The sequence below is a fragment of the Jaculus jaculus genome, chromosome 5 (assembly GCF_020740685.1).
Source record: "Jaculus jaculus isolate mJacJac1 chromosome 5, mJacJac1.mat.Y.cur, whole genome shotgun sequence".
Taxonomy (NCBI): Eukaryota; Metazoa; Chordata; class Mammalia; order Rodentia; family Dipodidae; genus Jaculus; species Jaculus jaculus.
This window is the reverse complement of record NC_059106.1, coordinates 88,729,625-88,757,530: the sequence shown is the minus strand read 5'-3', so window position 1 is coordinate 88,757,530 and position 27,906 is coordinate 88,729,625. Positions and strand designations below refer to the sequence as shown.

The following is a 27,906-nucleotide window of genomic DNA, read 5'->3' as shown; positions in this document are numbered from 1 at the left end:
GCCCTGCCCTTCATGCTAGAGAAACATTACCTTAAACAGATTGGGAATCCCCAGACTGCTTTCTAAGTTTAACAGTCTTCTAGGAAGACTTATAGTACTTGGCATATAATTGTGCTCACAGCTCTAACCTGTTACATTAAAAGGATACAAAGCAAAATCAGCAGAGAAAGTATATAGAGCAAAGACTAGGGAAACCAGATGCAGCCTTCTGAGAGTCTTCTCCCAGGGGAGTTATAAATGACATAAAACTTAATTTCCCCATTAATAATTTATACAACATGTGTGAAGGGTTACCAATCAAGGTAGCTTATTTGGACACTTTGCCCAGGATGTTTTATTTCCCCTCACTTCAGCCAGCATCCACAGGCTCCAACAAGCCAACTCCGTTAGAATTGGATGTATCATTTTAAAATTTAACCTCTCACCATGCATACATTGATACTGTCTCATACTATAAGTACATGAATCCATATTAACCTAAGCACCAAAAGTTGGTTATCTTCTACCTCTTCATCCTTTCCTTTCAAAAACAGTGCTGTCACTATTTTCATTAAGTCATGATCAGTTTGTTGAAATTCATTTCTGATAACACCTGTGTTTGAGTGTAGTGAAGCCCTGCAAAACTCAGAATATAGGCATATTCATAGCTATGACTTCTTTCAATGAAAGGACACAAAACTGGCCAAAGGACAACCTTGTCGGCAAGACTTTCAAAGTGTGGCTGTCAGGCCTGCTCTGCTAACCCTTCTCAATGAATACAGTTTTATTTTTAAAGATACTTATATCTCAAATTCACTTCTAGAATTTCCTGCTAGCTGTATAGGAGGAACACTCTGAACAGGGAATCTTCTAAGCATTTTACTTTGCCTCCAGCTTAACATAATTTAGTGCAGAAGTAAAAGATTAAAAAGGTCACAGAAGAATACTAGAAGGTACCATTTAACCCTATATTTTCAAAAGAGAATTTCAAGACAGCCTAAGAGAAGCATAATCTCTAGATGGTCATCACTTAGTTGGTAAGATACCAGAGTATTCAATGTACATTTGCCCACAGCCAGTAATGAGCTGGTCAGAGCCAGACAGTCTCAGGCTGCAGTTACTTTTCCTCATGCTGCAAGAGAACACATTCTTCAAAGTCACTGCCAAAAATAAAGAGAGAATTGTTGGTATGTATTTTCCTTGCTTGCTACATAAACAAATTTATGTAATCAGCACTGGAAGGATGAATTATTTAATTCTCTTTTCTTTTTGATCACATTTCAGAGGCATTGTAGACTAAACCAAGACTGTGGAATCAAATAGACCTTATTTTAAGTTTTGGATCAACTCTTTACTGAGTGAACTTAGGATATTTAATCTCTTGGTCAATGCTGAGGTGGTACAATTACTTTAGGGAGTTGTAAGAATTAAAGAATTAACATAAAATTTTATATACATGTTTGCATATATAAATAAAGAGAACAGTTCTACTAATGGTAGCTGATTAATGGTAGGTGATTATTTCACTCCTCAACTCTCTCCTTTCTATCCCTTTTGTGTTTCAATTTCAAGAAGAAAAATAATCTTTTCTAATGCTGTTTGGAAACTACAAGCTTTATACCAAAGTGTACCTTACATGCCTAATAACCGAAGATCAAAAATAGTATTCAAGAACTATCTAGAACTTTATATCTGTCTTCTATTTTGCCAACTTAGCACAGTTTTTTTTTTTTCATATTTGGAAACATTACCTAACCTAATTGATGGTGGTATTCCTATCATGACATCTTTCTAGAGATTATTACCTCATTTATGTCACAGTCTTAGGGGATTGCTCTACATAGGCTCATTAGCTGTTCCTATCTTATTCGCCTTCATACTTGTAGTAGATAGATAGCCTCAGGTCACTAGGTAAACTTCTAAATCAGGTGATTATGGAGGAAGGGATAGTTATTTGAAGCTTAATACATCCAGGTGAAGTTTCATAATGACAGAAGAAGCTAGCCTGCTTTCATAGGCCCATGGGGAGAGAGAGAAGAGCCACAAGCCAAAACCCAACAGTAATACTGCACAGCACACTTAGGAATTCCATGCAAAGCTCAGGCACTTCGCATCTTTAGACTGGAATTTCAAATCTACCTCCACACCTTAGGGCTGGAACCTAGGATCCACCTAGTGATAACTCCTCCAGCCAGGTGGCTACAGATCTAAATTATAAACTTTAGTAAAATCCTGAATATATTGGGGGCCACCCATTTAAACTTCCACAGTACTCTCAGTTCCTGACACAGTGCTTACACAGGCCTACCTGTAGGGGCTCATTGAATTAGCAAATATTCAACATTACACCTAGGGGAAATACAAGGTCCATTTGTTATGGGCCTCTGACCACATTTTCTTTTCTTTTCTTTTTTTTTTTTTTTCTTTCTTTCTCTGTGTTGGGAATTGAACTTAGGGCCTCAAGCATGCTAGGCAAGTACACTACCAGTCCTTCTGATCGTATTTTCTTCTACCACTTGGTACTTAACATCGTTTTATGTATACAACAAGACAGTAGAATATTTGAGGGGTATAAAGATGGCATCAGAATTAAGTGGAAAGGATAGGTTGGAAGTGGAAACTATTTAGCTATGTCATGACGGGGGAAGAGCAGAAAGAAGCACTTATCAAAGGTGATTCTAAGGTTCTTGGCTTGAATGGCTAGAAAGGCAGTACTACCATGGGCAGTAATCTAGGAAACAGGTGGGGGGTGCCCTTCACTTTGAGATGTGTTAGGTTGAAGGGTGTAGTAGTTTCAATGTGTGCCCCTCCCCCCATAGATTCAACTGTTTTATTAAAACTTGTTACTTGGACTTATAGCTGCCTGGGTGAAAGAGGTGTGCTTAGGGGCAGATCTTAATTCCCAGGCCAAAGGTATGCAGAGTAGTCTGAGCTCTGCCTGTGTCCCTGATGTTTGCTATTCCTATGTGCTTGCTATTTGGTGGTAGCTCTTGTAAGGGTCCAAGAATTGCTGAAGATAGATCCCAGACTCAAATAGTAAGTAAAAACAAAGAGTGTTTATTCTGCAGAATCAGCCAGCATGCAGGGGTCAACCATTCATACAAAACAATCCTGAGAGGAGCTCGCAGGCTCCCTTCAAGCACATCTGGAGGGCTTAGTCTTTTCTAACATGATTGGCTAATTTATTCTTTTTTAATTTTTTGTTTATTTATATTTATGTATTTGAGAGTGACAGAGAGAGAAAGAGGCAGATAGAGAGAAAGAATGGGCGCACCAGGGCCTCCAGCCACTGCAAACAAACTCCAGGCGCGTGCGCCCCCTTATGCCTCTGGCTAAAGTGGGTCCTGGGGAATCGAGCCTCGAACCGAGGTCCTTAGGCTTCACAGGCAAGCGCTCAACCACTAAGCCATCTCTCCAGCCCGATTGGCTAATTTAAACAGTAGCTGTACTTGCACTCTTTTGATTGGTCCTAAGTTTTGGCAGGATGGGTCTAGGGGAATTTCAGGCAGAGTAGGTAATTTTTAAAATGATTGGCTAGGTAAGCAACAATTATAGCTGTGCAGCTCTGATTGGTTGGGGCAGGAGGGTTGCAAAAGGCACAAAAGGGATATGTCTCCAGGAACTGATTCAGCCCCTGGATAGTTATCTTTTCCAGCCACATGTCAGGATCACTGTTGATTAACAGCCTGCCCTTTCTCAGAAGTCTGCCTCTCCAACAAACTGAAACTTAGGCCTAGTTAGGGTGGCACCTTACTGATGCCTGTCATGGCATCAGTTGGATCCCTTCATTCCCCCCTTGAGTATGGCCCCATCTTGAATCCTTGAGACCTATCTAAAGGGATCACAAGTCAGGGCCAGCAACAAGAGGATAAAGAGACCTGCCAGGGAAGAAATTAGGGTGTTAACCAAGGAGACCAATTGAACAAAGATTCATACCAGTTTTGATTTTGCTGTCGGATTTTAGCCCTTTCTTCTAATCTCTTGTGGACCATAGCTAGGCTCTTTCTGATAATGCCTGAGTGACATAAAAACAGCATTGTTCTCCTAGGGCCCGGCAAAGCCCTCCTTGTAGAAAGAGCAGATCTAGTCTTCTATTTTGCAGTACTACCTCATCTAGTGAGTCTAGTGACTGTTCTAGGTGATGGACAGACTTCCCTAATTGAGTGAGATCTGAGTCTATAAGGTTACTTAGAGCCTGATAAGTCTGATCCACCCTAATTAAGGCCATTGTACCAGTGCCAATCCCTGCAATTATGCCAGCTCCAACCAACATTGTGAAAAGGATCACTGAGGCTCCAAAATCTCGTTTTCCTCTGTGGTGGTCTGGGACTGTCTCCATATAGGAGCTGAAGAGAAGGTAATAAACCTGAGGGAATAGTGTTACTAGAATGCACATGCTGGAATTCTGAAGTAACAATGGGTAGATGCAAGGAGTTATTCCAGTGGTGCATGCAAACCAGGTTCCACTAGGGGGCCACAAGATAGGATGTACCAGCATTTGTAGTAATAGTATAATTACAGAGATGCTTAAGGTGAGGGAAGCTATCTAATTTTCCCCCTGTTCCTATCACACATAGCCCTTTTCCAGTTACAACTTGAAGGGTAAGGACCAGGGACCTTCCCCAAGAGCATCTCAGTGGGCTTTCTGAAGGAGTTGACAGATTTCCTGTGGTAGCCCAGCCAGTATAGTATGGGGGCCTGGGGTCTAAGCACCAGCAGTCTTCTCTGGTGAGGTTAGTAGTAGTGTTGAGGAAATTAAAGGTGAAATTGAGTAACCCAAATAAAATGGGTGAATCAGGGACCCTGGGGCAACGGAGACGTGATTAACCAGGGGGTGGCTGGGTCCATGGGGGAGGAAGTGTCTGAAACTAAGACCAGTGCCGCAGGTTTTGCAGGTTATAAAATGGGCAAAGCTGGAGCTTCTGGCCTGGGCAATGCTAGAGCTGGCCCTATAGCTATGGGGGGGGGGGGGAGATGGGGAGTTTGCAAGGATAGCCTGTTTCTGGATCTGAAAGAGGAGTCCTCTATCTGATCCTGACACATATAGCCTTGGGCCCCAAGTTTTTCCGACTTCCCATCCTCTGCTAGTTTGTTCCTTTTCTGTCATTGAGATGGAGATGGGGTTTATTTTTCCCTGTGATGTCTGGTTTTTTGCTCTACTGATTTGGATAAGATCCTGATTATTCTTTACCAGGGGGAGGGTTGGTCTCATATCCCCATTTATAGCATTATATAGCATTATAGTCATTTGTCCCTGGGAAAACATAAAATTGCACAGTTGCAAGTTTTTGTTCCTGGCAGTCATCTGTGCAGGATGCCACTGCGTTTTGTTGGTCTTGATAGGACCAACAATTCCCACCCTTTGTACTCAGATGTCTCCATATGGAACTGGCAAGGGCACAAAGATCTAGGTGGAAGACGGGAAAAGTGGTACTCACCAGACCGGTTAACATCAGAGTTTGCACTACTTTCCCTAGGTCTCCTGGGGAAGTCTCAGGGCCCTGCAGTATCCATTTGGTTGTAGCAGCTCGGTGCAGGGTAGTGTCTGATGTGGTTTGAACCCTAAGCAGGGCTATCATAAGGATCAGGTGGATAAAGTTTTTCATCATTGAGTCCCTAGCTTACAGATCCTCAGTTTGAGTGGGTGTGTGATGATTCACCAAAATCCTGGCTTCTCTTCAGGTGCGTACTTGTCTGGATCCACATGTGGGTAAACAGGCTTCACTTGTGAGTGACGTATCCAGACAGGGACGCCGTCCACCTTGACAGCTGTTGAGGTGGTCAGGATCATGGTGAAAGGTCCCTTCCAGCCGGATTCAAGAGTCTCCTTTCTGTGTCTTGATGAGTACTAGATCTCCTGGCCTGAACCCGTGGGGTGTAGGTGGAGGTGCCTTCTCATAGATGGCCTGTAGCTGAGGCCAGAGATGTCCTTGCACCTGAAATAAAGCTTGTAAGGAGAGGAATCTTTCATCATCAAATTCAGTTAACATTTCTGTTTTTATATTAGGGAACAAGGGGAGGGCCTTGCATACATGATTTCAAAAGGGGTCAGCCCCATGGTGTACAGGGAGTTTTGAACTTGAAAGAGGGCAAAGAGGAGAGACACCCAGTCACCGCCAGTTTCAAGGGTTAATTTAGTTAGGGTCTCCTTTAGGGTCCAATTCATTCTTTCTACCTGTCCTGAACTCTGGGGACGATACGCACAATGGAGTTTCCAATTTGTCCCCACAATTTTAACTATGGCTTGTGTTACCTGTGAGATGAAGGCTGGTCCATTGTCTAATCTCAAAAGAACAGGTAAACCAAACCTTGGAATGATGGCATCTAACAGATTCTTAGCCACAGTTGTGGCAGTCTCATTCTTAGTTGGAAAAGCCTCGGTCCATCCTGAAAAGATATCTATAAATAGTAGATACCTGTATCCATATAAACCAGGTTTTTTCTCTGTAAAGTCAATTTCCCATTTTACTCCTGGTTGGGTTTCTCTTTCCCTGATTCCTGGCTGAGAAACTCCGCTTTTTGCATTTACCAGGCAGCAGGCATGGCATCGGGCTATGGCTTCTGCTGCCTTTTGTCTCAAGTTAAAAACTTTAAAGTGGGACTGTCTAAGTAAGTCCTCAATCTCTTTTTGTCCTAGATGAGTGCTCTGGTGTATTTGTCTAATGAGTGAGCTAGCAAAGTCCGATGGGAGGATGATCCTTCCATCAGGAGTCTTATACCATCCTTGTTACTTATAGGCTGTCGTGCAGGTCTTAGTCCTCCATAGTTCTGAATCACTGTAGTTTGGTGTGTCTGGCAAGGTTGGTGCCACCACTGGAGGCAGTTTTGCCACCAGGGTGGTAGCGACCTGGAGGGCTGCCTCTCATGCCACCTTGTCAGCCCTGTTGTTTCCTTTAGAAGAAGGATCCTCCCCTTTCTGGTGACCAGGGCAGCGCATGATTGTTATCTCTTTGGGGAGCCATATAGCCCACAAAAGGTCCAAAATCTCCTGTTTATTTTTAATGGTTTTCCTTCTGCTGTCAATAGTCCCCTTTCGTTATAAATGGCCCCATGAACATGGACCGTTGCAAAAGCATAACAGCTATCAGTATAGATATTAAGTCTCTTTCCTTGTTGCAAGGCCTTGGTCAGGGATATCAATTCAGTTTGCTGGGCAGACATAGCTGGATGGAGGGCTTCTGACCATACAGTTGTTTCTTCCATTGTCACTGCAGCTCCTGCATACAGGACACCATCCTTAAGGAAGCTGCTTCCATCTGTATACCAGGTCAGCTCGGCCCCTTTAAGGGGAACGTCCTTGAGATCTGGTCGGGTCCCTTATAAACTCAGGACCTCTGAGCAGTCATGTGTGGGACTGTCCAGATTTGGGTCAGGTAACAGCATTGTGGGATTGAGGTCCTGACTGGTGACAAATCGGACCTATGGGGGGTTGAGAAGAAGAACCTGATAATGAGTCTGCCTGGCATTGGTTAGCCACCTGTCAGGGGGCTGCTTTAATACTCCTTTAATAGCATGAGGTGTAGTCGCTCTCAGGATTTGACCCAAAGTCAGTTTATCTGAGTCTTTGACCAATAAGGAAGTGGCTGGTATTATTTGGAGGCATGGGAGCCATCTCATTGCCACTAGGTCTAATTTCTTTGATAGGTAAGCAGTTGGCCTCTTCCAAGAGCCAAGAGAGTTTGAATCAATACCCCTTTAGCTATGCCTTTGTTCTTATCAATGTAAAGATGGAAAAGATCGTGGATGTCTGGCAAAACTAATGCCAGGGCTTCAACTTTTTCAACTGGAGGAAGGCTTTTTCCCTTTCCTGGGTCCATTCAAGGGAATTTTCCTGTCCCCTCATGGCCTCATAGAAAGGCTTGGCAATCTCTGTGAATCTGGGTATCTAGAGTCTACAAAACCCTGCTGACCCCAAGAACTCACATGCCTGTCGCCAGGTTCTGGGATGAAGAATGTTGAGGACTCTCTCTTTGTGGGCTTGAGATAATAGGCATTGTGCCCCCTTGAGTACGTACCCAAAGTACGGTATTTCCCTCTGGTAGAGCTGTGCCTTTCTTGCTGAAACTCAGTATCCCATGTGGTCCAGTTCTCTCAGCAAGGCCTCTGTGGCTGAGTGACAGGCTTCTTCATCTGAGGCTGCTGTGAGAAGGTCATCTACATACTGCAAGAGGTTATTTGTGATGGGCCTGGCAGTACTCACCCAGATCCTCATGGAGTGCTTCATCAAAGATGGTGGATGAGTTTTTAAATCCTTGTGGCAGTTTGGTCCAAGTCAACTTCCCATTAAATCCATGTTCTGGATTGCTCCATTCAAAGGTAAACAGAGGTTTACTGGCAGGAGCCAGTGGCAGACTGAAAAATGTGTCCTTGAGGTCCAGCATTGTGTACACATTGCATTCAGGTGTCAGCAGTGCTTAGAAGAGTGTGCAGGTTTGGCACCATGGGGTGGATGTCCTCCACCTGTTTATTAATTTCCCTCAGATCCTGCACAGGCCGGTAGTCATTGGAGTGGGGCTTCTTTACCAGCAGGAGAGGAGTATTCCAGGCAGACTGACAAGGGACTAATATCCCTTGTTCCCAAAGTGGGTTTATGTGAGGTATTATTCCCAGTTTGGCCCCTCGGGGCATAGGATATTGGCAGGCTTGGATTGGACTGGCATTAGCCCTCAGTTGGACCATGATTGGGGCCTGATGCTTGGTCAGCCTGGTCTGATTTCTTTGTGTCCATATACCTGAAATCTATTCCCATGGTTCCCTCAGATACGGGCTTTCAGGGGTGGCGTGGAAGGGAGAGATGTAGAGTTTTTATTCTTCCTCCAGTGACACAATTAACATGTTGTACAGGACCATTCTGATTAAGAACCTGTACTCCCTCTGGGCTAAAGTGGATTTGTGCCCCCATTTTAGTCAAAAGGTCTCGCCCCAAGAGTGGATATAGGCACCCAGGGATGTCCATGAATGGGTCACCCATCCCATTCCTAAGTCCACTTCGGGTAGTCCATGAGTATTGATTTTTCCCAGTGGCTCCCTGAACCCATATCCTTTTGGTGGACGGGTCCCATGGACTGTTTCAGGATCGAATGCTGAGCCCCAGTGTCAACTAGAAAGTCTACTGGTTTCCCCTCCACCTTCAAGGTTACCCAGGGCTCATGGAGGGGATGTGAGCCCTGGACTCAGTCACTGAGTCCTCCTATCTCCAGGATTTTAGAATTTTTGTCCCTTTGTCTTTGTGGAGGTTTATTTTTCCAACGTCCCATCTCTTTGCAATAAGCACATTCGTCTTTTTGGAGACAGAGTCAGTGTTGCCCTTTCCCTCTCAATTGTGGGGCTGGTTTGCCCCTGTTTCTCCCATAGGCCATGTTTTTTAATTCCCCTGGGTCAGATTTTCCTGTGGCAGCCAGTAGTATTTTGGCCAGGCCTCTAGTTTGTTTATCTTCTGGAGTCTCTCTATTATTATAAACTTTTTCATTTATTGCTACGAGTTCTGACATCTGCTTACCCGTGAAACCGTCCAGTCATTGGAGCTTTTTGCAGATGCCTGGCACTGCCTGGTTGACAAAAGCCATGTTCATGGCAGACTGGTTTTCTCTTGCTTCTGGGTCTAGAGTTGTATAGGTCCAGTGGGCTTCCTAGCATCCTCTTGGTGATCTCCCATCAGAATCTGGCGGTAGGCTGTGACTCTCTCCTTATCTTCAGGGCTTTTGGGGTCCCAGTCAGGGCAGACTAAGAGGAAGGCTGCGTCTATGACAGCCTGTACAATCATGGGCTGGCCACTAGGTCCAGGAATTAGCTTGTGGGCAGCAACTAAAATCCATTCCCTTTCCTCTGTTGTAAAGGGAACCTGCAAAAGCTGCTGACAATCATCCCATGTGGGCTGGTGAGTTATCATTATAGAATCTAACAAGTGTAAGAGGGCTCAGGGTTTATCTGAAAACTGGATTCTGCATTTTCCAATTATACAGGTCATTAGTGGAGAAAGGGATATGGGCCATGAACTGTTGGCCGTCCTGATCAGGGTGTCCTGTTGCTCACAAGGGCAGTGCAACCGCAGTTGGGTCTGCCCATCTCATGGTCTGGACTTGAGTATGAGGAAGACTGTTCATGTTTGCTCCCTCTTCCCTGGGGCCCTGATCAGCAGCTGCTGCTTGTGGAATGGGTTCTGGCCCAGGGGCAGGTACATAGTGAGGCAGGTAGAGGTCCTCCTCAAGGGGCAGAGGAGGGCAGGACTGCTTACTTATGATCCTCTAGCAGTTTAGTTTCCTTAACAGGCAGGATAGCTGGGGCTGGCAGCAAAATGGGGCTCAACCAAGGAGGGGGGCTTTCTACCAGGTATTGCCAGCCTGTGATGTATGGGGCCTGGTCCGGATGTCCAGGACTCCCGTATATGATACCTTTAATTTTATAAATGGTGGGGAGGTAGAAGGTTCCTCCCTCTGGCCATCCCACACTGAAAGTAGTCCATTTATTCCTGCAAAAGATGGTAGTTTCCCCAACCATACTGTTAAACCTAGATTGTCTGTCAGGCATCTGAAATACTTGAAATATGACTAGACTAGGTCCAGTGGGGTGGAACTGGTTGCCTGTCCCATAGTACCTTTCAATAAAACTCTCAAGAAACCAGAAAAGGACAAACAAAACCCAGACACATAAACACAAAAACAAATTTCCCAGAAAATGAAAAAGGAACAAAGAACGCTGCAGCATATGCCATAAACGGGCTCCACCAGAGGGGCATGACCCATCAGCGTTTACCAAGACCACGGTCAGACTGGAGCTGTCAAGCTTTGCCAGACTGGAGCTTTCCAGCCCCACCAGATGGCCCCCTATCCGATGAACAGGCTCCACCAAATTCAGCTCTCTAGCTCCACCGGAAGGGGATCCGATCTGGAGCATCCTTGGAACTCCCCTGCCCCAAAGTAACTACTGACTTGTCAGCCTTACCCTTGTGGGCCTCCAGATTGCACCCGGATACTAGATTTACTGAAAATGATATAAAGAACAGAGCAGACGAAAGACACACAATACAGAGGGGCGCCCCAACTCACCAATCTCTGGTGAACCAAATGCTGTCCTGGAAACGCTCCACTATTGAATCTGGGGGCCCCCAGCGAGCTGGGACGAGCCTCCAGATGTAAGGGCCCAAGAATCGCTGAAGAAAGACCCCAGACTCAAATAGTATGTAAAAACAGAGTGTTTATTCTACAAAATAAGCCAGCATGCAGTAGTCAAACATTCATACAAAATGGCAATCCTGAGAGGAGCTCCCAGGCTCCCTTCAAACACAGCTGGTGGGTTGTTTAGTCTTTTCTAACATGACTGGCTAATTTAAACAGTAGCTGTACTTGTACTCTTTTGATTGGTCCTAAGTTTTGGCAGGCTGGGTCTAGGGGAATTTCAGGCAGGTTAGGTAATTTTTAAAATGATTGGCTAGGCAAGCAGCAATTATAGTTGTGCAGCTTTGATTGGTTGGCACAAGGGTTGCAAAAGGCACAAAAGAGACATGTCTCCAAGAACTGACTTAGCCCCTGAGCGGTTATCTTTTCCGGCCACATGTCAGGATCACTGTTGAACAGCCTGCCCTTTCTCAGAAGTCTTGTCTGCCTCTCCCAGAAACTGGAACTTAGGCCTAGTTAGGGTGGCACCTTACTGATGCCTGTCATGGTGTCAATTTGGTCCCTTCACTCCCTGTGTTTGGACTTATGAATGGGAGCCAGCTTTCTGCCATTGATGGAACTTCCCTTTGGATCTATAAGCTGAAATAAACCCTCCTATAAACTGTGCCTGGTTTGGATGTTCATGCCAGCAACATGGAGCTGACTACAACACAGGGGAAAGAAAATCTATGTGTTTTCCAAAAGATTTAAACTGTAAGACTGACCAAAATGCCCTTGGCAGTGACTGGAGAAAACTTAAAGACAAGCAACAAGAGAGAGAGAGAGAGATGGGGGCTCTATATTCTATATAGTCAGGTAGTAGTTGTGTGGATGGATGGATGGTACATACATATAATACCAGAGTGCCACATTGAATCTCAGTGTGGCCATTTCCTAGCTGTTTGATCTTGGGTAAATTATTTAGCTTCTATGTAGCTCAGCTTCCTCATCTATAAAATAAGGATAATTAAAAATGTCAGTGGCACAGGGTTACCATAAAAACAAAGTGATTATTTGTAGTGCCGTAACACATACCAAAAGCTCAGTATATCTTAAATAGTATTGTGAAGCTGATGGTAAGAAAAGAGTCTTGCCATCTTATAGGGGTATAAAGGGAATCAGTGGTATTGTGTGAGATAACTCCTCACTGTAAACTTCTGATCAACCAGAGAGATTTTAAAATGCATTTGACATAAGAATAGCCATTTCAGGGAAGCTGCGTAGAATTCAGATCTTTGGTAAAATTCATTTTTGCTCCTTTCTAACTCACTTACAAAATAAAAAAAACTTGAAATGATGGAAAGTAATGACAACAAATAAAATTGTTTCCTTGTAAACCTATTATATGCTCACTTATTATATGTCAGATAATTCAAATACTAATTTCCTAAGAGACAGATATTATCTCCAAAATGAAAAAGGAACAAAAAACGCTGCAGCCTATGCCATAAACAGGCTCCACCAGAGGGGCATAAGAGTTTAGAGAGCTAAGATTGCATAGCACTAAGGTCAGTATTTGCATCTCAAAACTCACATCCTTTATCATACTATGTGGAACATAAAGTGGAAAGACTGACAAGTATGTGTAAGTATGTTGATGTATTTAAAACTTTACAAAATTGTTTACTCTGCCCCGGAACCTAATTTTGTAAGATGTTTATAAAGCCCTATACTATCCAAAATTGCTGTATCAGAAATCAAATAAGATTTTGACGGTTGTACATTCAATCCACTCTGACTCCATTGAGCCATAAATAAAAGTTTATTAGTTCCGTGCTCCACATTCCAGGTGTCTTTGCAAACATGTTTTGCTCACTTAAAGTCTGTATAACAGCACCATTAACTGAGATTCCACATACTCCCTGCCATTTTCAAAACCAGTACTAGAGTGCCCGAGTGTGATAGCACATGCATCCAATATGTCTAGTCCCCTTGTCCTCACTACAGGCCAGTTCAGCACCAACCTACTTTACCCTGTCCACATGCTGATCTTCATGGACCTTACAGCTCTGGGTTTAATATCTCTAAATGAATCCCAAGTCTAAACATTATTTGGCTGTTTCCAGGTTTATTTCTCTTAAATTCTTCTATTTAACCTTCTTTAAAACCTTATGTGAATAGACCTTCTTCATACATGCTTTTTAGATTTTGAGAACCAGAAAAGACTTTTTATATAGATGAAAAGGTGAGATGCAGACAAAGATAGTACTTTACCCAAGGCAATTAAGCCAAAACATTAGAGCAGAAATGGTTAGCTCAAGTTTATATAGTCAGTTACAAAATGAAGATATGTTTTTAAACAAAAATTGTACACATCAAATTTGTAGTTACTTCAAATCCATCTGATTATTCTCTTGCACAGCACCTGACATACTGTAAGCAGCTAATATTATTGTATATAAATATAGGGCAATAAAACACCTTAGATTGTAAGAAATAGCCATATACATATTAGCATGATACAAGAAGGAAGAGTAACACTGTGGGATCCCAGGACTGAACACACACACACACATATACACATATATATGTATTTTTTTTTCCTTCTACTCCCTTGGTGCCCTTTCCTTATTGTAGCCCTTTCCCACCCTGAATTGCAGCAGACCATTTCTTGTCTTTAAGTTGTACTATACACTCCTTGAAGCCAGAGAGAGTGGCTTGTTCACTGTTGTATTCCAATGTCTAGCATGTTTCTTACAAGTACTAAATGCTAAAGAAATAATTTCCTAACAAGTGAGAAGATATAAAATGTTCCTGCACATTCAGGTATCCACTGCTTTTGTTTGTTTTTGTATTTTCCGTATCACCAGGCAGAAATTTATAAGCTTATGATGTTGTCATGTCATGAGGTTAGATGATTAGAGGGACCATAATAGCATTCACCCTCACTTATTCCTGGTTTCTTTCTCTCCTGTTCTTTACCCACTCAACATAAGCATGAAAGCAGAACTCCCAGGCCTACAAAGAAAAGCATGGTGTATGTAGAGCCCAAGTGCCAGATTTGGCCTAGCCAGTGAAAGTTTTCAGGTATCTAAACAGGCAGTCATCAGCCTTATACTGGCATCTCTAGCAGGTCATTCTTAGTATATGCTGCAGGGAAAGGGGACTCAGCTGGGAGCAAGCATCATGGAACAAAATTTGTACTCTTTTAGCCACTTTTGTGGCCTCAATCAAAGCATGTACTTCTCTGGGTCTTATATGAAATTTAAATGGGTTCTTAACCTTCTTTCTTTCAACTCTGATACAATGTGATTCTATGATTAAATGACATGGATATTGATAATACCTGGATTCTTAGCAGCTGTCTTCGGAAAAGTTGAACCAACTCTTCATTTCCTGGTCCTTTCAGCTTTATTTAAGATCATCTTCTCTGCTTTTATATAAGAATATCTCCACCCCAGGCAGTTTATGGGGACTTAAGCTTCTGTTTACTGTAGCTGGAGGCTCCTATAAGCTGAGGCTTTGACAATATTTCACATTTATTTATCTGAGCCAGAGCTTAGGATCAGGTGGCAGCTAAGTCACTTAAGGTTATTCAAATGCATTGAAAATGTTGGTTAATAATTCAGAGCCAGTTTTCTCTGTTTAGAGTATTAAGATTTTTTAAATCCTTCTAATTATCCAATTCCAACAGTTTAAACAGATGGGAAAAGCTGTCCCTTCTGAAAGGGCAACTGATGCAAACTTCATACTAGCCCCAGTGTCAGTGCAGCAGGCCTGACTAAGAGTAGTGCAGATAGCATCCAGAGCCATGGGCCCTGCTGAGGTCACTGATAGGCTCTGCCTGCTGAGGGAGCAAGATGACGGGAAAAGGCCTATGGGTGTAGCTCCTCTAGATTCCATTTCTTTGGGTTGATGGAGAAGTGGAAAAACTCCAATCAGTCATTCTCTAGGCCATGTCTTTCAGCACTTATTGAAGGGGTACTGTTTCTAGCAATACACTGAGCCCTAGGGATAGGTACCCAGTAGAACTTCATACATGCCTTCAGAATTCAACCTAACTGGAGAAGCAGACTCACAAATCATTGCAGACTACGAACTCAGTGTGACTGGTGCAGACCCTTTGAACTACATCCTCTAGAATCCTGGGCAAGTCAGAATATGAGCACTATTTTTATAGAGGGCAGCACTGTCATTACCAGTACCTGCATTCCAGATTAAACCCTGACCTTCAGTCTGCCAGCAGACTTTCACTGCTAATTTACCTGAGGAGCCTAAGGTGTAACAAAGGTATTGGTTTGCAAATGTGGATAGGTCACATGCAGGGCAATGGAACAGACACATATAAGAGAGCACAATGAACACCTATGGTTGTATGACACAGCCTGTGACCTAGTCAGTGGAACCAGAGGCCAGGTGTGATTAGCTCTGCTTCAGAAAAGGAGAAAGATATTATGCTCTGTCACTCAGGAGGAAGTGACATTTAAGCTGAGCCTCGAAGGATATATAAGTTGGAATATTTGGAATTAGGGAGGAAGGGCAGCCTAAATAGAGGAAACAACATAGCCAAAGATTCAGAGAAGAAAAGCCAAATACATAATTGGGGAGTGGCAAACTAATTAGCTGGAGCAGAGAGTCTGTGAGTATATAATACTTGAAGATCAGAATAAATAAAATGCTGGGCAACAACTTTCAAAATGTGTAGGTCTAGATTTACTTATTTGATGTATTTTCCAGGGGAAAATAAAGTAAGTTATCTGTTTTGGCAGGCATTCTGAAAACATTGATGTGAGTTTGCTCTGTATTTTGTACTATTCTTTTATGATCTCTAGTTTGGTGCTTAACTCAGCTTGCTAGTTTGTTCAGAGCATGTATAATGTGCTGCTGATCCAGAGACAGCAAACAGCCAGTTCATGCCTGTAAGTTACTCAGGTTTCTCCAAGAGACATTTGTGTTAAGTTGGTGGGGGAGGGGGGCAAGCTCTCATCTATTCATAACAGGTCTATAAAGTGGAACAGATTAATCAACATCCTTACTTAAGATGGAAATTCTGAGGAGGAAAGGTGTCTGGTCTAAGATCTCATAGGTATTCAGAAGCAGTGTGCTCTGGCTAGGAGATAGGATTGTACTCTTCCAGAAGGTACTGATACTCTGTGGACATAGAGACTGACCTAATATGAAATGAACATGGGGGGGAAAAAAGCATGACTAAGTGAATTGTATATCTCTGGCTACCTTTAAGCACCATTTAGTATCACTTCTTCATATATTGTTTTTCATTGTGGTACCTTTCCTTAAACCCAGAATTTTGAGAGTTTCAGTATAGTTTGGTATTATATGGGCACCTGCTGGATCAGCCTTCAAAGAATATTCCTGCTCTGTTCATGATTCTTGCTTTCCAATTTTATAAGCTTTGGGGTAGATGAGATGTAATATCAAAATAGCTCAGAGAGAGCCTTGGTAACATTTAAGATATTGAACGTGCTGCATCTGGTAACTAGAAATTTTAATGATCTCCTGCTGTTTTGGTAATTGGATAAGTAAATACATCAGGATAAATCACACCAGCAAGTCTTTTGTATGTCGTTAGGGACTCAGCTCTTTTAACTCCTGTTCAAAGCTCCAGCTCTTGAGCAGTGTTTGTGTGCACAACTGCACACACACTGGCTTGCATAGTCCTGCTTGGGTATTAGAATGCATTCAAAATGCTCATTTTCTCCCCCATCCACTCTGCCCAAAGACACATTAGCACACCACTAAAAGATCTCTCAGAAGCCAGGAAGAAGATAAAGGCATTTGAGTTCTTTATATTCTCTCCAAATTTTCTTTTAGCCATGCTGTCCATTATAGGCCTCTATAAACCTTGTCAAAAAGAACACCCATTTACAAATTGGGGAAATGGAGGACCAAAGCAAAATAAGACTAACCTGTTTTAGTAAGAAATAATTTAAGAACTATACATAGAAGAGCAACAGGATCATAACTTTTGTTGAGCCCTCCATCAAGTAGAATGTGAAGGAGAGAGGCCCAGAGGGAAACTGAGATGGGGCATCATTCCCTAGTCTACAAATGAGAAATGTGGGTCTCATCTCATGGTAATGATATGGGAATTTGGAGTGTCTTTGAGAGTAACAAAGCCATTTTCAGCTCTTGGTTGAGCTTTATTTTCCTCAGGAGTCAGGGTGCATAGTCACAGAAGACTTCCAGTGAGTCAGTGGCTGCCAGTCTCTTGTCTTGTGAATCTGAATGGAATCCATAGATCACAAAGGGGGAGGTTTAGAAAGATTTTATTATAGAGGTTAAGAGGAAAGATAGTGCAGGAGGGGTCCCAAGTAGGTCATTTGCATGGTAACTCTGTTCAGGGTTTCTTTTAAAAAATATTTATTTCTTATTTACTTATTCATTTGAAAGGGAGAGAGTTATAAGCATACCAGGGTCTCTTGCCACTGCAAACAAACTCCAGGTACATGTGCCACTTTGTATATCTGGCTGTATATGGGTACTGGGGAATTAAACCCTGGCTGGCAAGTTTTGCAGACAAATGCCTTAAACGGCTAAGGCATCTCTCCAGCCCAGGATTTTTTTTTTTATAGGAATATACTGAATGGGGGGTGAGCTGATCAATCCAGTTCTTATTCCAGGTGATTAGGTGCTTGGCAGTCTTAGTCATGTCCTTCTGCCTATTCTAGGTATAAATCTCCTAGGATGAGGAACTCCTAAAGAGAAAACAAGAAGGAAAATCCAGAATCTTCTTCTGGTATTGCCCTCACTCAGCAAGGTAGAGGCCATGAGGTCTCCTTTGGGGATGGGGGAAGACAAGGAGAAACTGGATTCGCCTTGACAGGCTCAGGGACATTTCCTGCTTTTCACCAAGAAAAAAGCTGTTCACTTTTGGGGTCCTGTTCCCCTAAACTGCTTTTATTTCTATCTCAGTGAGAGGTTACATGATTTTCTCAAGACTGTGCATGCAGAACTAGGATTTTAAACCCACCAGTGTTGTTGTTGTTGTTGTTGTTGTTGTTGTTGCTCCTCCTCCTCCTCCTCCTCCTCCTCCTCCTTCTCCTTCTTCTTCTTCTTCCTTCTTCCTTCTTCTTCTTCTTCTTCTTCTTCTTCTTCTTCTTCTTCTTCTTCTTCTTCTTCTTCCTTCTTCTTCTTCTTTCTTCTTCTTCCTTCTTCTTCTTCTTTCTTCCTTCTTCTTCTTCTTTCTTCTTCCTTCTTCTTCCTTCTTCTTTCTTTCTTCTTTTTTCTTCTTTCTTTCTTCTTCTTTCTTCTTCCTCCTTCCCTAGGTAACACTTACTCCACACCTGGTGGTGAAACATTGGGACAAACAATCAGGATTTCTCAGAAGGTCTTTAAGCCAAGTTTAACAATTCTAAACCTAACCAGTAAGTAGAGGTATCTCTTTTCTTCTGTGTCTTAGTAGTGTGCCACAAATACAATCCTTACAGTTGTGAATCATCTATTATAGAGGCACCCTAGGAACTTGCTACATGAGAACTTGGCTGTCCTGTATAATATTGGCCTTGAAAATGAGGTACATGTTGCCTAGATCAGGGCTTCCTTGCATTTTCAAATCACCAGATGCACTGAAGATGTGTCCCTAGCTGGGGTATCCATATTAGGTTGCTCAGGGACATCAATCCAGCCCTGCAGCTTTGGTTGCTCCAGTGGATGAAAAGACCAGCATTTGGCACATCTGAAGCCTGAGTAACAGATAAGAAAGTATATGCTTCAATTACTTGAAGGGGATAGTCCTTCCAAACAAGGGACTTAGGATAAATAGTGGAGTGTATGACTTATAATACTAAAATCACCAGTGTAGCGATTAATAACACAGATTTTGGAGCCAAACCTAATTTTAAATCCTTGTTGTTGTCAATTCCTGCTTGTGTAATAACTGAGGTTATATAATATTTGTATGTGATGGATATCACATATGTAATATTTCTGAGCCTCTGTTACTGAGGGTTGATGTAGTTAGTTGGTTTCCCTAGTGCACAGAGCACAGCCAGCACCCTGGAAGCTCCCAGCAGGTACTGACCTTTCCTACTCTCATAACAAGAACAGCCAGGACAGCCCACATGACACAGTGTTTTCTCCCTGTGTTCTACCTTTAGTTTTTCTTTATTTGTCCTTCTCCCTACCTAAAAGTAAGTCACCAAAGAAAGAAAATGTTCTAGGCACCCTATTCTTTGCACCCAGAGAAGACCACTCAGCCTCACTCTAGCGCCCCACTTCTATCACAGTTTAGTGGAAAGTGGAGCATCTTCTATTCCTGGAATCCCCCATCCCAGAGCAACTGCGCTGAAAGCTGAGATGGAGATAAACCATAGTCCTGTATGGGATGCTTTCAGATTAGAAGTTCCTTTGGGAATCATGACAACCTTGCAACAAAGAAGTTGCCAAAAACTCCAGCTGGCTTTGTTGTGGTTGCTTATCATCATCATCACTGATAATAAGAGCAGTCCCCAGCTGGAGAGATGGCTTAGTGGTTAAGTTGCTTGCTTGCAAAGCCTAAGGACCCAAGTTTGATTCCCCAGCACCCACATAAAGCCAGATGTACAAAGTGGCACATGCATCTGGAGTACATTTGCATAGGTTAGAGGCTCTGGCATAATAATTCATTCTCATTTTTATTCATTTTCTCTCTCTCTCTCTCTCTCTCTCTCTCTCTCTCTCTCTCTCTCTCCTTGCAAATAAATAAAAATTAAACCAGGCATTGTGGCACATGCCTTTAATCCCAGCACTTGAGAGGCAGAGGTAGGAGGATCACCATGAGTTCAAGGCCACCCTGAGACTACATAGTAAATTCCAAGTCAGCCTGAACTAGAGTGAGATCCTACCTAAAAAAAAAAAAAATAAAATAAAAATTTTTTTAAAGAGCAGTCCAGTGAGTTCACAAGCAAAGCCTTCTTGTACCAGGACCAGCACATAACCAGCAGATCACTCCATGTTCTCTCTAGTACTCTACCAATTTCTGCTTCTATGACCATGCATAAATGATGGCGCAATTTGAGCTTTAGTATTCTTGCTTTTTTAAAGAATGCCTAAACATGGGGGGAGGGGGGATTAACATGGGATTTTTTTATAATCATGGAAAATGCTAATAAAAACTTAAAAATAAAAAAAAATAAAAAGAATGCCTAACCCATTAACAGAAACTGCACAATTTCTTGTTAGAACAAAGTTGACAGTAACAAAAGCTAGCTTGGGTTTCTACGATGAACAACAAAAGTCCCATACCATAATGATGTGAGTCAGATATAACTGCAGAGTGTAGCTTCCTTTAGTCCTAAGTCAGGTTAACTGGCCCAGTTAAGTAGATCAGAAGTTGATAATATACTGGATATAGGATGGAAACTCATAGATCCGGATATAAATTCTAGCCTTATGTTTCCTAACCTTGGGCAAGCTCCCTAACCATATCTGAAAGACACCTGTATGAAGTGGAACAACAGGAATACTTCTTTCATAGAAGTGTGATAACCATTTAATTAGATAACATGTAGAATAACTAGCAGAGCACATGGCATTTAAAAAAATGCCAAGTAAAGAGCACTTGCCTAGAATGTGTGAGACTCTGAGTTCAATACTTACCAGTCTAGAGGAAAGGAAAGAAGCTAGGTATGGTATAGCAAGCTACTTAGGAAGCTGAGATGGGAGGATTCACATGAGCCTGTGATCTCGAGACCAGCCTAGACAATACCTCATATCAGTTAATCAGTCAGTCAGCTAATCATTAATAACTATAAATGATAATAATTATTGAGCTTCTTATACTTAATGCATAGATTTTATAATAGAGTAACAAATAGCGTGGGATTATTCAGAACATACTAAAAAGATTAGTTTTCTCAAGATCAAAATAAATGCTAACTTCGATAAAGGCTTACCTATAATTTGGGAACGTTTTTATGTAGCCTTTGTACTCCTCACAGAGCAAAAAGAACTCAGGAGTGGAAATGGAAAGACCTGGGTTCAGATATGAAGGCACCATTTTCTACTTCTGTGACCTTGCATCAATAATGTTTCTATTTGAGCTTTGGTGTCTTGTCTGTAAAAATATAGATTGATGTATCTAATCTCCTAGCATAGCTTTGAGATCTAGATAATATGTGTGAAAATGATCTGAGAACTATAATACTAGTAATTGTAATTATGTATGCATGCATTTTTCAGAATGAAGTTTATTAGCCACTCATTCTGTGTTAAGTAACATGGCTTGAAAGAAGCATTTCTTGTAGACATGTATGGTCCATGCCTGGAATCCCAGCACTTGGGAAACTAAGGTAGGAGGATCACTACAGGCTTGAGGGATGCCTGGGCTAGGAGTGAGACCCTTGCCATACCATTTAAAAAAAAAAAAAAAAAAGGAAGAAGAAACATCTCTGTAAGGTTAAGCTTTTATGTGGCTTTATGTTACAGATAGGAAACAGATTTTTGATTATTTTTTGTTTGTTGTCTTTAGATAAAGTCTCACAATAGCCCAGGCTTGTCTAGAACTTGCTATGTATCCCAGGCTGGCCACAAACTCATTGTCCTCCTGCATCAGCCTCCAAGATGCTTAGATTACAGACATGTTCCACTCTTCAAGACTAAACTAACTGACCTTGTTATCTATCAGGTCATAGTTCTTAAACAGTTGCCTAGTGATGTGAGGTATTTTGGGAGACAAGGGTCATTAAATAATACCTGTTCATTTAATTTTCTCAAGATTAATTAAAAGATACGTTTAATTGAAAGAGAAACATAAGATCACCTTTGTTATACCAAAACAAGCTGATCAGATGATAATTTTGGTTCTGTGATAAGGGGGCTTGTTGATACATTCTCTGCCCATAATTTATATGGACATGTCTACCAGTCATTGATTCAGCCAAAGCCTGCAGGCCCTTCTACCTTACAGTAAATGTGAAGGAAGATTAGCACCAAAAAGCAGGGGAAGATAAGGCTGAGCTCAGATTCCTCTCCCACACTTACCAATCCAACAAGTGCCATATCACTCTTGTGTGAGAAATAGGAAGAGTGCTCAGAAGTCCTGCCCTGTGGAAGCGTGAGTGTAAAATCAATACCCCTTCCAAGCTTTAGATTATTGAATCCTTACAAGTCAGAGAGAAAGAAGAGTTCCCACTTTATAACTAGGAAGTAGAGTAACTTGCCATGGTCATCAAATAAATGAGAAGTGACAGCAATGAGTATTAAACCTGCATACCCCATGCCAGACATTACAAGCTCAGACCATGCTGATGACATCTGACACATGAAGAAGGCATGAACCACTTCAGCTTCCATGTGTCAGTCTCAGTGATGCCACTTTTCCTTCCTACAGCTCTTTCACCAGGTAAAAAAGGAAATAAGCCCTATGCATCCTACTGATTTGGCTGAGACTGGGACTTAAGCCCAAGTATTTGGATCACTAAAGTTTACTTGCACTGTAGTTGATTCCAGTTAGTCACGAGTCCCTCCATTGTTAATGCAAAATCAAAGTGATTTGTCTAAAGTCACACTAGTAGAAGGACTAGACTGGAGCTCATATATTTTTTTGTCCCTTACACACTGACAACATTAGATAGCATACAGCCTTGGTTGTCAGCCCATAAGAGTTCTGAGGAAGGGATTTTGCTGAGGTTTCTGAGGGCTGAAAGATGACGAAGGAAGGAAGTTATCTGTAACTGAAGGAATACATATCATTAAACTTGGGGAAGTTCATCGTGGTCTATCCATGTCTGACACAGAAGAGCAGACATAGCTGTCTTTCATATTGGTGGAGAGGAAGAAAATGGGTGAGGCTCTGGTGTTAGTTCTCCATGGGGACAGAGGAAACAAGTTTTCTGGCAGTTCAGCAAAAAGTTGCTCTTAAAGTTCAGGCTGTACTATAGAAGGCTTTCCTCTGCTCATTGTCTGCCATCACAGTCTAGAAAATAGGGTTTGTCATTAGAGGCAAGCAGGTAAATATCAGAGCACATTTGCCAGTGGAGGATTTCTGCTTTGAAGATGCTTGGATTTTGTGGAATGGAATTTTTTTTCCCCCTTTGGTTTTTCTAGGTAGAGTTTCACTGTAGCCCAGGCTGACCTGGAATTCACTATGCAGTCACAGGCTGACCTAGAACTCACAGTGATCCTCCTATCTTTGCCTCTTGAGTTCTGGGCTTAAAGACATGTGCCACCATGTCTTGCCTTTAGAATGGAATTTTTACTCTAAGAGCAAGAATACATTTTGAGAAACCTCTACTGATTATTGCTTCCCAATTCCACACATAGAACACAAAGTTATAACTCACAGAGTTAGAAGGAACTCATTATGTAGCGAGCTAGAGTGGAGATTATGAACAAACACATCAGAAGGTTAGGGTGCAGGTTCTGCATCAACCACTTGTGTCTCAGGACTTAGATTAAGATTTGTTTCATAGTGTGAGTGTGCAGAGCAGGGTTGTCTCACGTGCCATGATTTCCAAGTACACCTGAGGTGTATTTCCTTGTCGTCTTTTAAGATACATTATGAACATAAAAGAGAGCAAAAAGAAAAGCCAACCTAACATTTTTTATAAATATAAGGTATTAGATCCAGGCTTTCCTGTATTCAATTTCAAAATAAAAGCAAAGTTTAGTGAGCAAGAGTGAGAGAAAGAAATAGAAAGAGAGAGCTGATCACATTATCTAACACATATGATGGAATTCTGTGCATGTGGTACCATGTAAATATTGCTGCTCTTATTTTATTATCACAGTTCCTGCCACCAAGTAGCTTCTGGCCTACTGGTGCTTGTTATATTTGAAAGCAGAATGTGGTGATGAGGAATCCCATAACAACAGTGCATTGGCCTTTATCAGCCATTTGACCTGTCCTGGCCAAGTCGCTTGGCCTCTTCAAGTATCAGGGTGCCCACCTTAAAATGAAGACTTGAACTATTTATTGGTTAAGGCACTTTGTTACTGTAACTGTCTGAGCTTCACAGTGTTACCAAGGAAAAGAATCTGTCACCTTGTTTCACATTTTGCTCAATACTATATTGTGCTTTTTTAGAAAATAAACTGAAGTCCAAAACAGTGATTGGGGAGGGGAGAGTATGTGAAATGTGAGAAAATTAATCTAGAAAAGAATTGCTTGATTTGGCAGAGAATGTGTTCTATTTTTGCTAACATAAACATTTCACAAAGCCAATTTGCCAAAAATATGATTTTAATGAGAAAATACATTCAAGTTCCTATATATACTAAAGAAAATGTCAAAATGGTTGCCTTTCCTCTCTTAACTGTAGATGACAAACTATAGCTGTTACCTGAGAACATTCCTCTTCTCTCCCAGCAATCCCAAAGGGTTTGTTTCTCTGTTGATTTAGAGAGTCAATAATTCAGTAAAGTCCCAAGTAAATGGCAAAAGACAAGCTCAGATTGGGTTTTTGTATTCGTATTTTATAAACATTTCAAGGTGTTTTTCTTTTTCTTTTTCTTTTTTTTAAGATCCTTGACCTTTTGCCATTCTTAAAGTGAAGATCTTATATCCTGGAAGCTTGGTCAGAAACAGACTTAGGGTCATCTCATCCAACTTTTTTCTCCATGTGCATTCTACTCTGAGCACCAGCTCTAGTAGTGTAATCTAGTAAGTAGGTGGATTCCAAAGCTAGATTACCTTAACCACACTGACTTTTAATACTTTGAGATCTTAGGAAAATTACTCTTACTCTCATCACTCAAATCCTCTCTCTCCCCTCCCTCCCTCCCTTTCTCTCTCTCTCTCTCTCTCTCTCTCATTGGTATAAAAATGATTTTTATGGGCTGGAGAGATGGCTTAGTGGTTAAGCGCTTGCCTGTGAAGCGTAAGGACCTCGGTTCGAGGCTCGGTTCCCCAGGTCCCACATTAGCCAGATGCACAAGGGGGCGCACGCATCTGGAGTTCATTTGCAGAGGCTGGAAGCCCTGGCGCGCCCATTCTCTCTCTTTCCCTCTATCTGTCTTTCTCTCTGTGTCTGTCACTCTCAAATAAATAAATAAAAAAATTTTTAAAAAATGATTTTTATAAGTTTCAAAGTATGTCAAAAGATTTCATGGTACAAGATAAATGTCCCAATAAATATCAGCTATCATTATCTGCAAATGTGCCTGTTTGAATGCCTCTAGTGTCAGCGGAGTGTTCACTGACCCTTCCCTTTCCTTATCCCTGCCTTCCCAAGGGCAGGCTGTCTCTATGTTGGTCAGAAACATTTTGATTATCATAGGCTTGAAGTCAGAGAGACTGGCTGAAGCCTTGCTCTCTGCAGTAGTGGACACAATACTTGATCTCTTTGTCTATAAGATGACAAAAGACCTATTTCACTGGGCCCTTGAGTGGACTGGTCGGAGGTGTGAAATAAAACAGTCTCAGTCTACCAGGCTCCAGCACATGGAGATGCACACTGTGCATAGATAGGATTTAAGTTTAGTTTTGCTTTAGTCTCTTTAGCCATGATGCTGTATAAACGGACCCACACACACACTTTTTTTTTTTTTGAGGTAGAGTTTCACTCTAACTCAGGCTGACCTGGAATTTACTATGTAGTCTCTAACCATAAGCTCTTAAACAAGTGGCAATTACCTTGAAACTCACCTGTCTCATCTCCATAACGTTGAATTGTTGTTATATGGACTGAGATAATACATGTGCCTGTCTTGTAATAAATGGTCAAGAACTTTTTGTTTCCAATTTTCCAAATCCCAGCTCTCTAATTGAAAGTGACCCAAGAAAGTCATTTAACTTTTCTTGGATACTGTTTTTCATGTGAAAACTGGGGGCATTTTAGGAACTTCTTACTTTGCACTTTCCCAACCCAGCAGACATGGTTCTGATGCTCCAGCCTCCAAGCCTGCTTTGCTCCCCAGCACATCTTCCTGCCTAAGCTCAACAGCTCTGGTCTCTCCCAGCAAACATAATATTTATAACCACAAATAACAAAGTAGAAGATACCGGAAGAGATTTGGCATGTTAATTAAGAACAATAGCAGAAGCAGCTGGGCAGAAAATGCCAGAGTCAGAAGCAGAGGCAGAATAGCTCTGTTTGTTGACAGAAGCCAGTACAGTTTTGTACGTTAATTGGGGAAGTGGGTAAACATTTGCCAGCAGCTTGTCCCCAGTGCATTGAAAGACAGACAGCAGGCTGGGCCCTCCCAGCCACCTTGCCTGCCCATCTGCCTGGATCCCAAGAGATACTAGAAGGGTGAGATTTGCATTGGGTTCTTTATATGCGGCAAAGATTCCAGGGGGGATGGATGCATATCCTTAATGATTCTCCTGGGCATACCAGGCTTCCATCTGGATACAAAGATGCATTCCCTTCAGCTTACCAGTCTGCCTTTGACACCTAGGTTTGGCCCCCAGGGCCTCCCCATCTCTCTAGTTGGAAGAAGACAGCAGAGTCATCTCATTAGGAATGGCTTGAGTTGAGAAGTCAAATTGCCTGCCTCAGATGCTGTAGCCTTGCCCATGGGCCCAGAGTTCCTGTGAATAGCAGAGCAGCAGCCTCAGATGCAGCTACAAAGTACCTGGTCCTCCATCATACACAGTCAACTCATTGTCTACATGTCCATCTACCTTTACAGTAGTTCTCACACACAGCAGCCTTGATCTGTCTACTCTATGCCAGACATTGTTGTTCTGTATTTTCTCATTTAATCTTCACATGATTCCTACAAGACAAAAACCACAAACTGCAAGGTAATGCACTGCTATGCAAACCAGAGTTTGAACCTAGTTTTATACCTGTATCCTTTGCACATAAAGTTGTATTACTATATTGACTCATTTTTCCAGACTCATCATATTCCCAACAAGGATGTTGTGGTAAGCTTTACTAGGGATCCTCTTCTAACAGGGATATAATTGTCTTTGAGTATACTGTCATGGCCATGCTATACTTTACTACATGTAGTTTTTTTTGTTTTTTTTTTGAGGGGGGGTGTGTTTGTTTGATTGTGTGGGTGGGTTGGTTGGTTGGTTGGTTTTTTGAGGTAGGGTCTCGCTCTAACCCAGGCTGACCTGGAATTCAGTAGATAGTTTCAGGCTGGTCTTGAACTCACTGGGATTCTCCTACCTCTGTCTCCTGAGTGCTGGGATTAAAGGTATGGTCAAAATGCCCAGCTACATGTAATTTTAATGGGAAGGAGGCCTAGCCCTTATACCACCAAAGGTTTACCTGTTGTTCCAGCAGGCAGAATGGGCCTCCCTATTGTCAGGAGTTAACCACGCAGAGGTCCCAAGAATGTATCTTTCCTCCAGCAGCTTTCTCAAGAGCACAGGAAACAGAATCTAAGAAGTGCTTGTGTCTACAGAATCTATGCCTTGAAGTCAATGCTAGCTTCTTTTCCAAACTAAACTAAACTAAACTATAAAATGAGACTATCCTGAGAGCCTGGCTTCCTTAAGTAATGTAAAAATTACACCATCTTCTCACAGGATTATTTTGAAGATCAAAGAGATAATGTGCAGCCAGTACATACTAGGCTCAAAATCAGTGTGCTTATTGTAACTTTTGAATATGTGTTTTCTATCTTTTCAGGTAACTCAGCTAGACCCCAATAAATCATTATTGGAGGTAAAGTTATTCCCTCAAGAAACCCTTTTCCTTGAAGCAAAAGAGTAAACACAGCTCAGCAGTGGAACCAGTCTCTCCTTGACAAGCCAGCGGCCCTAGTCAATGGATGGGCTTCTTGCCAACTCACCCACATGCTCGTCTCACTCAATTCAGTGTCACACTTCTGCCTCCTGCAAGATTGCTGGAAAGAAAGTAATAAACGTAGCTACTTAAAATTTCCTATCTGTGATTGTATGTTCCCAACCCACACCTCAGAACTACAGCTCCGC

General features: G+C 42.0%; 1 protein-coding gene across 1 annotated transcript in view; it reads left to right on the top strand.

The window, feature by feature from the left end:
• Faf1 (Fas associated factor 1) overlaps positions 1 to 27,852 on the top strand; it is a 419,279-nt gene extending 391,427 nt beyond the window's left edge. The window contains exon 19 of the mRNA XM_004663235.3: positions 27,602 to 27,852. Within this exon, the coding sequence (XP_004663292.2) occupies positions 27,602 to 27,685 (84 nt within the window). The 3' untranslated portion in view covers positions 27,686 to 27,852. The remainder of the gene's footprint in view (positions 1 to 27,601) is intronic.
• The last annotated feature ends 54 nt before the right edge of the window (positions 27,853 to 27,906 follow it).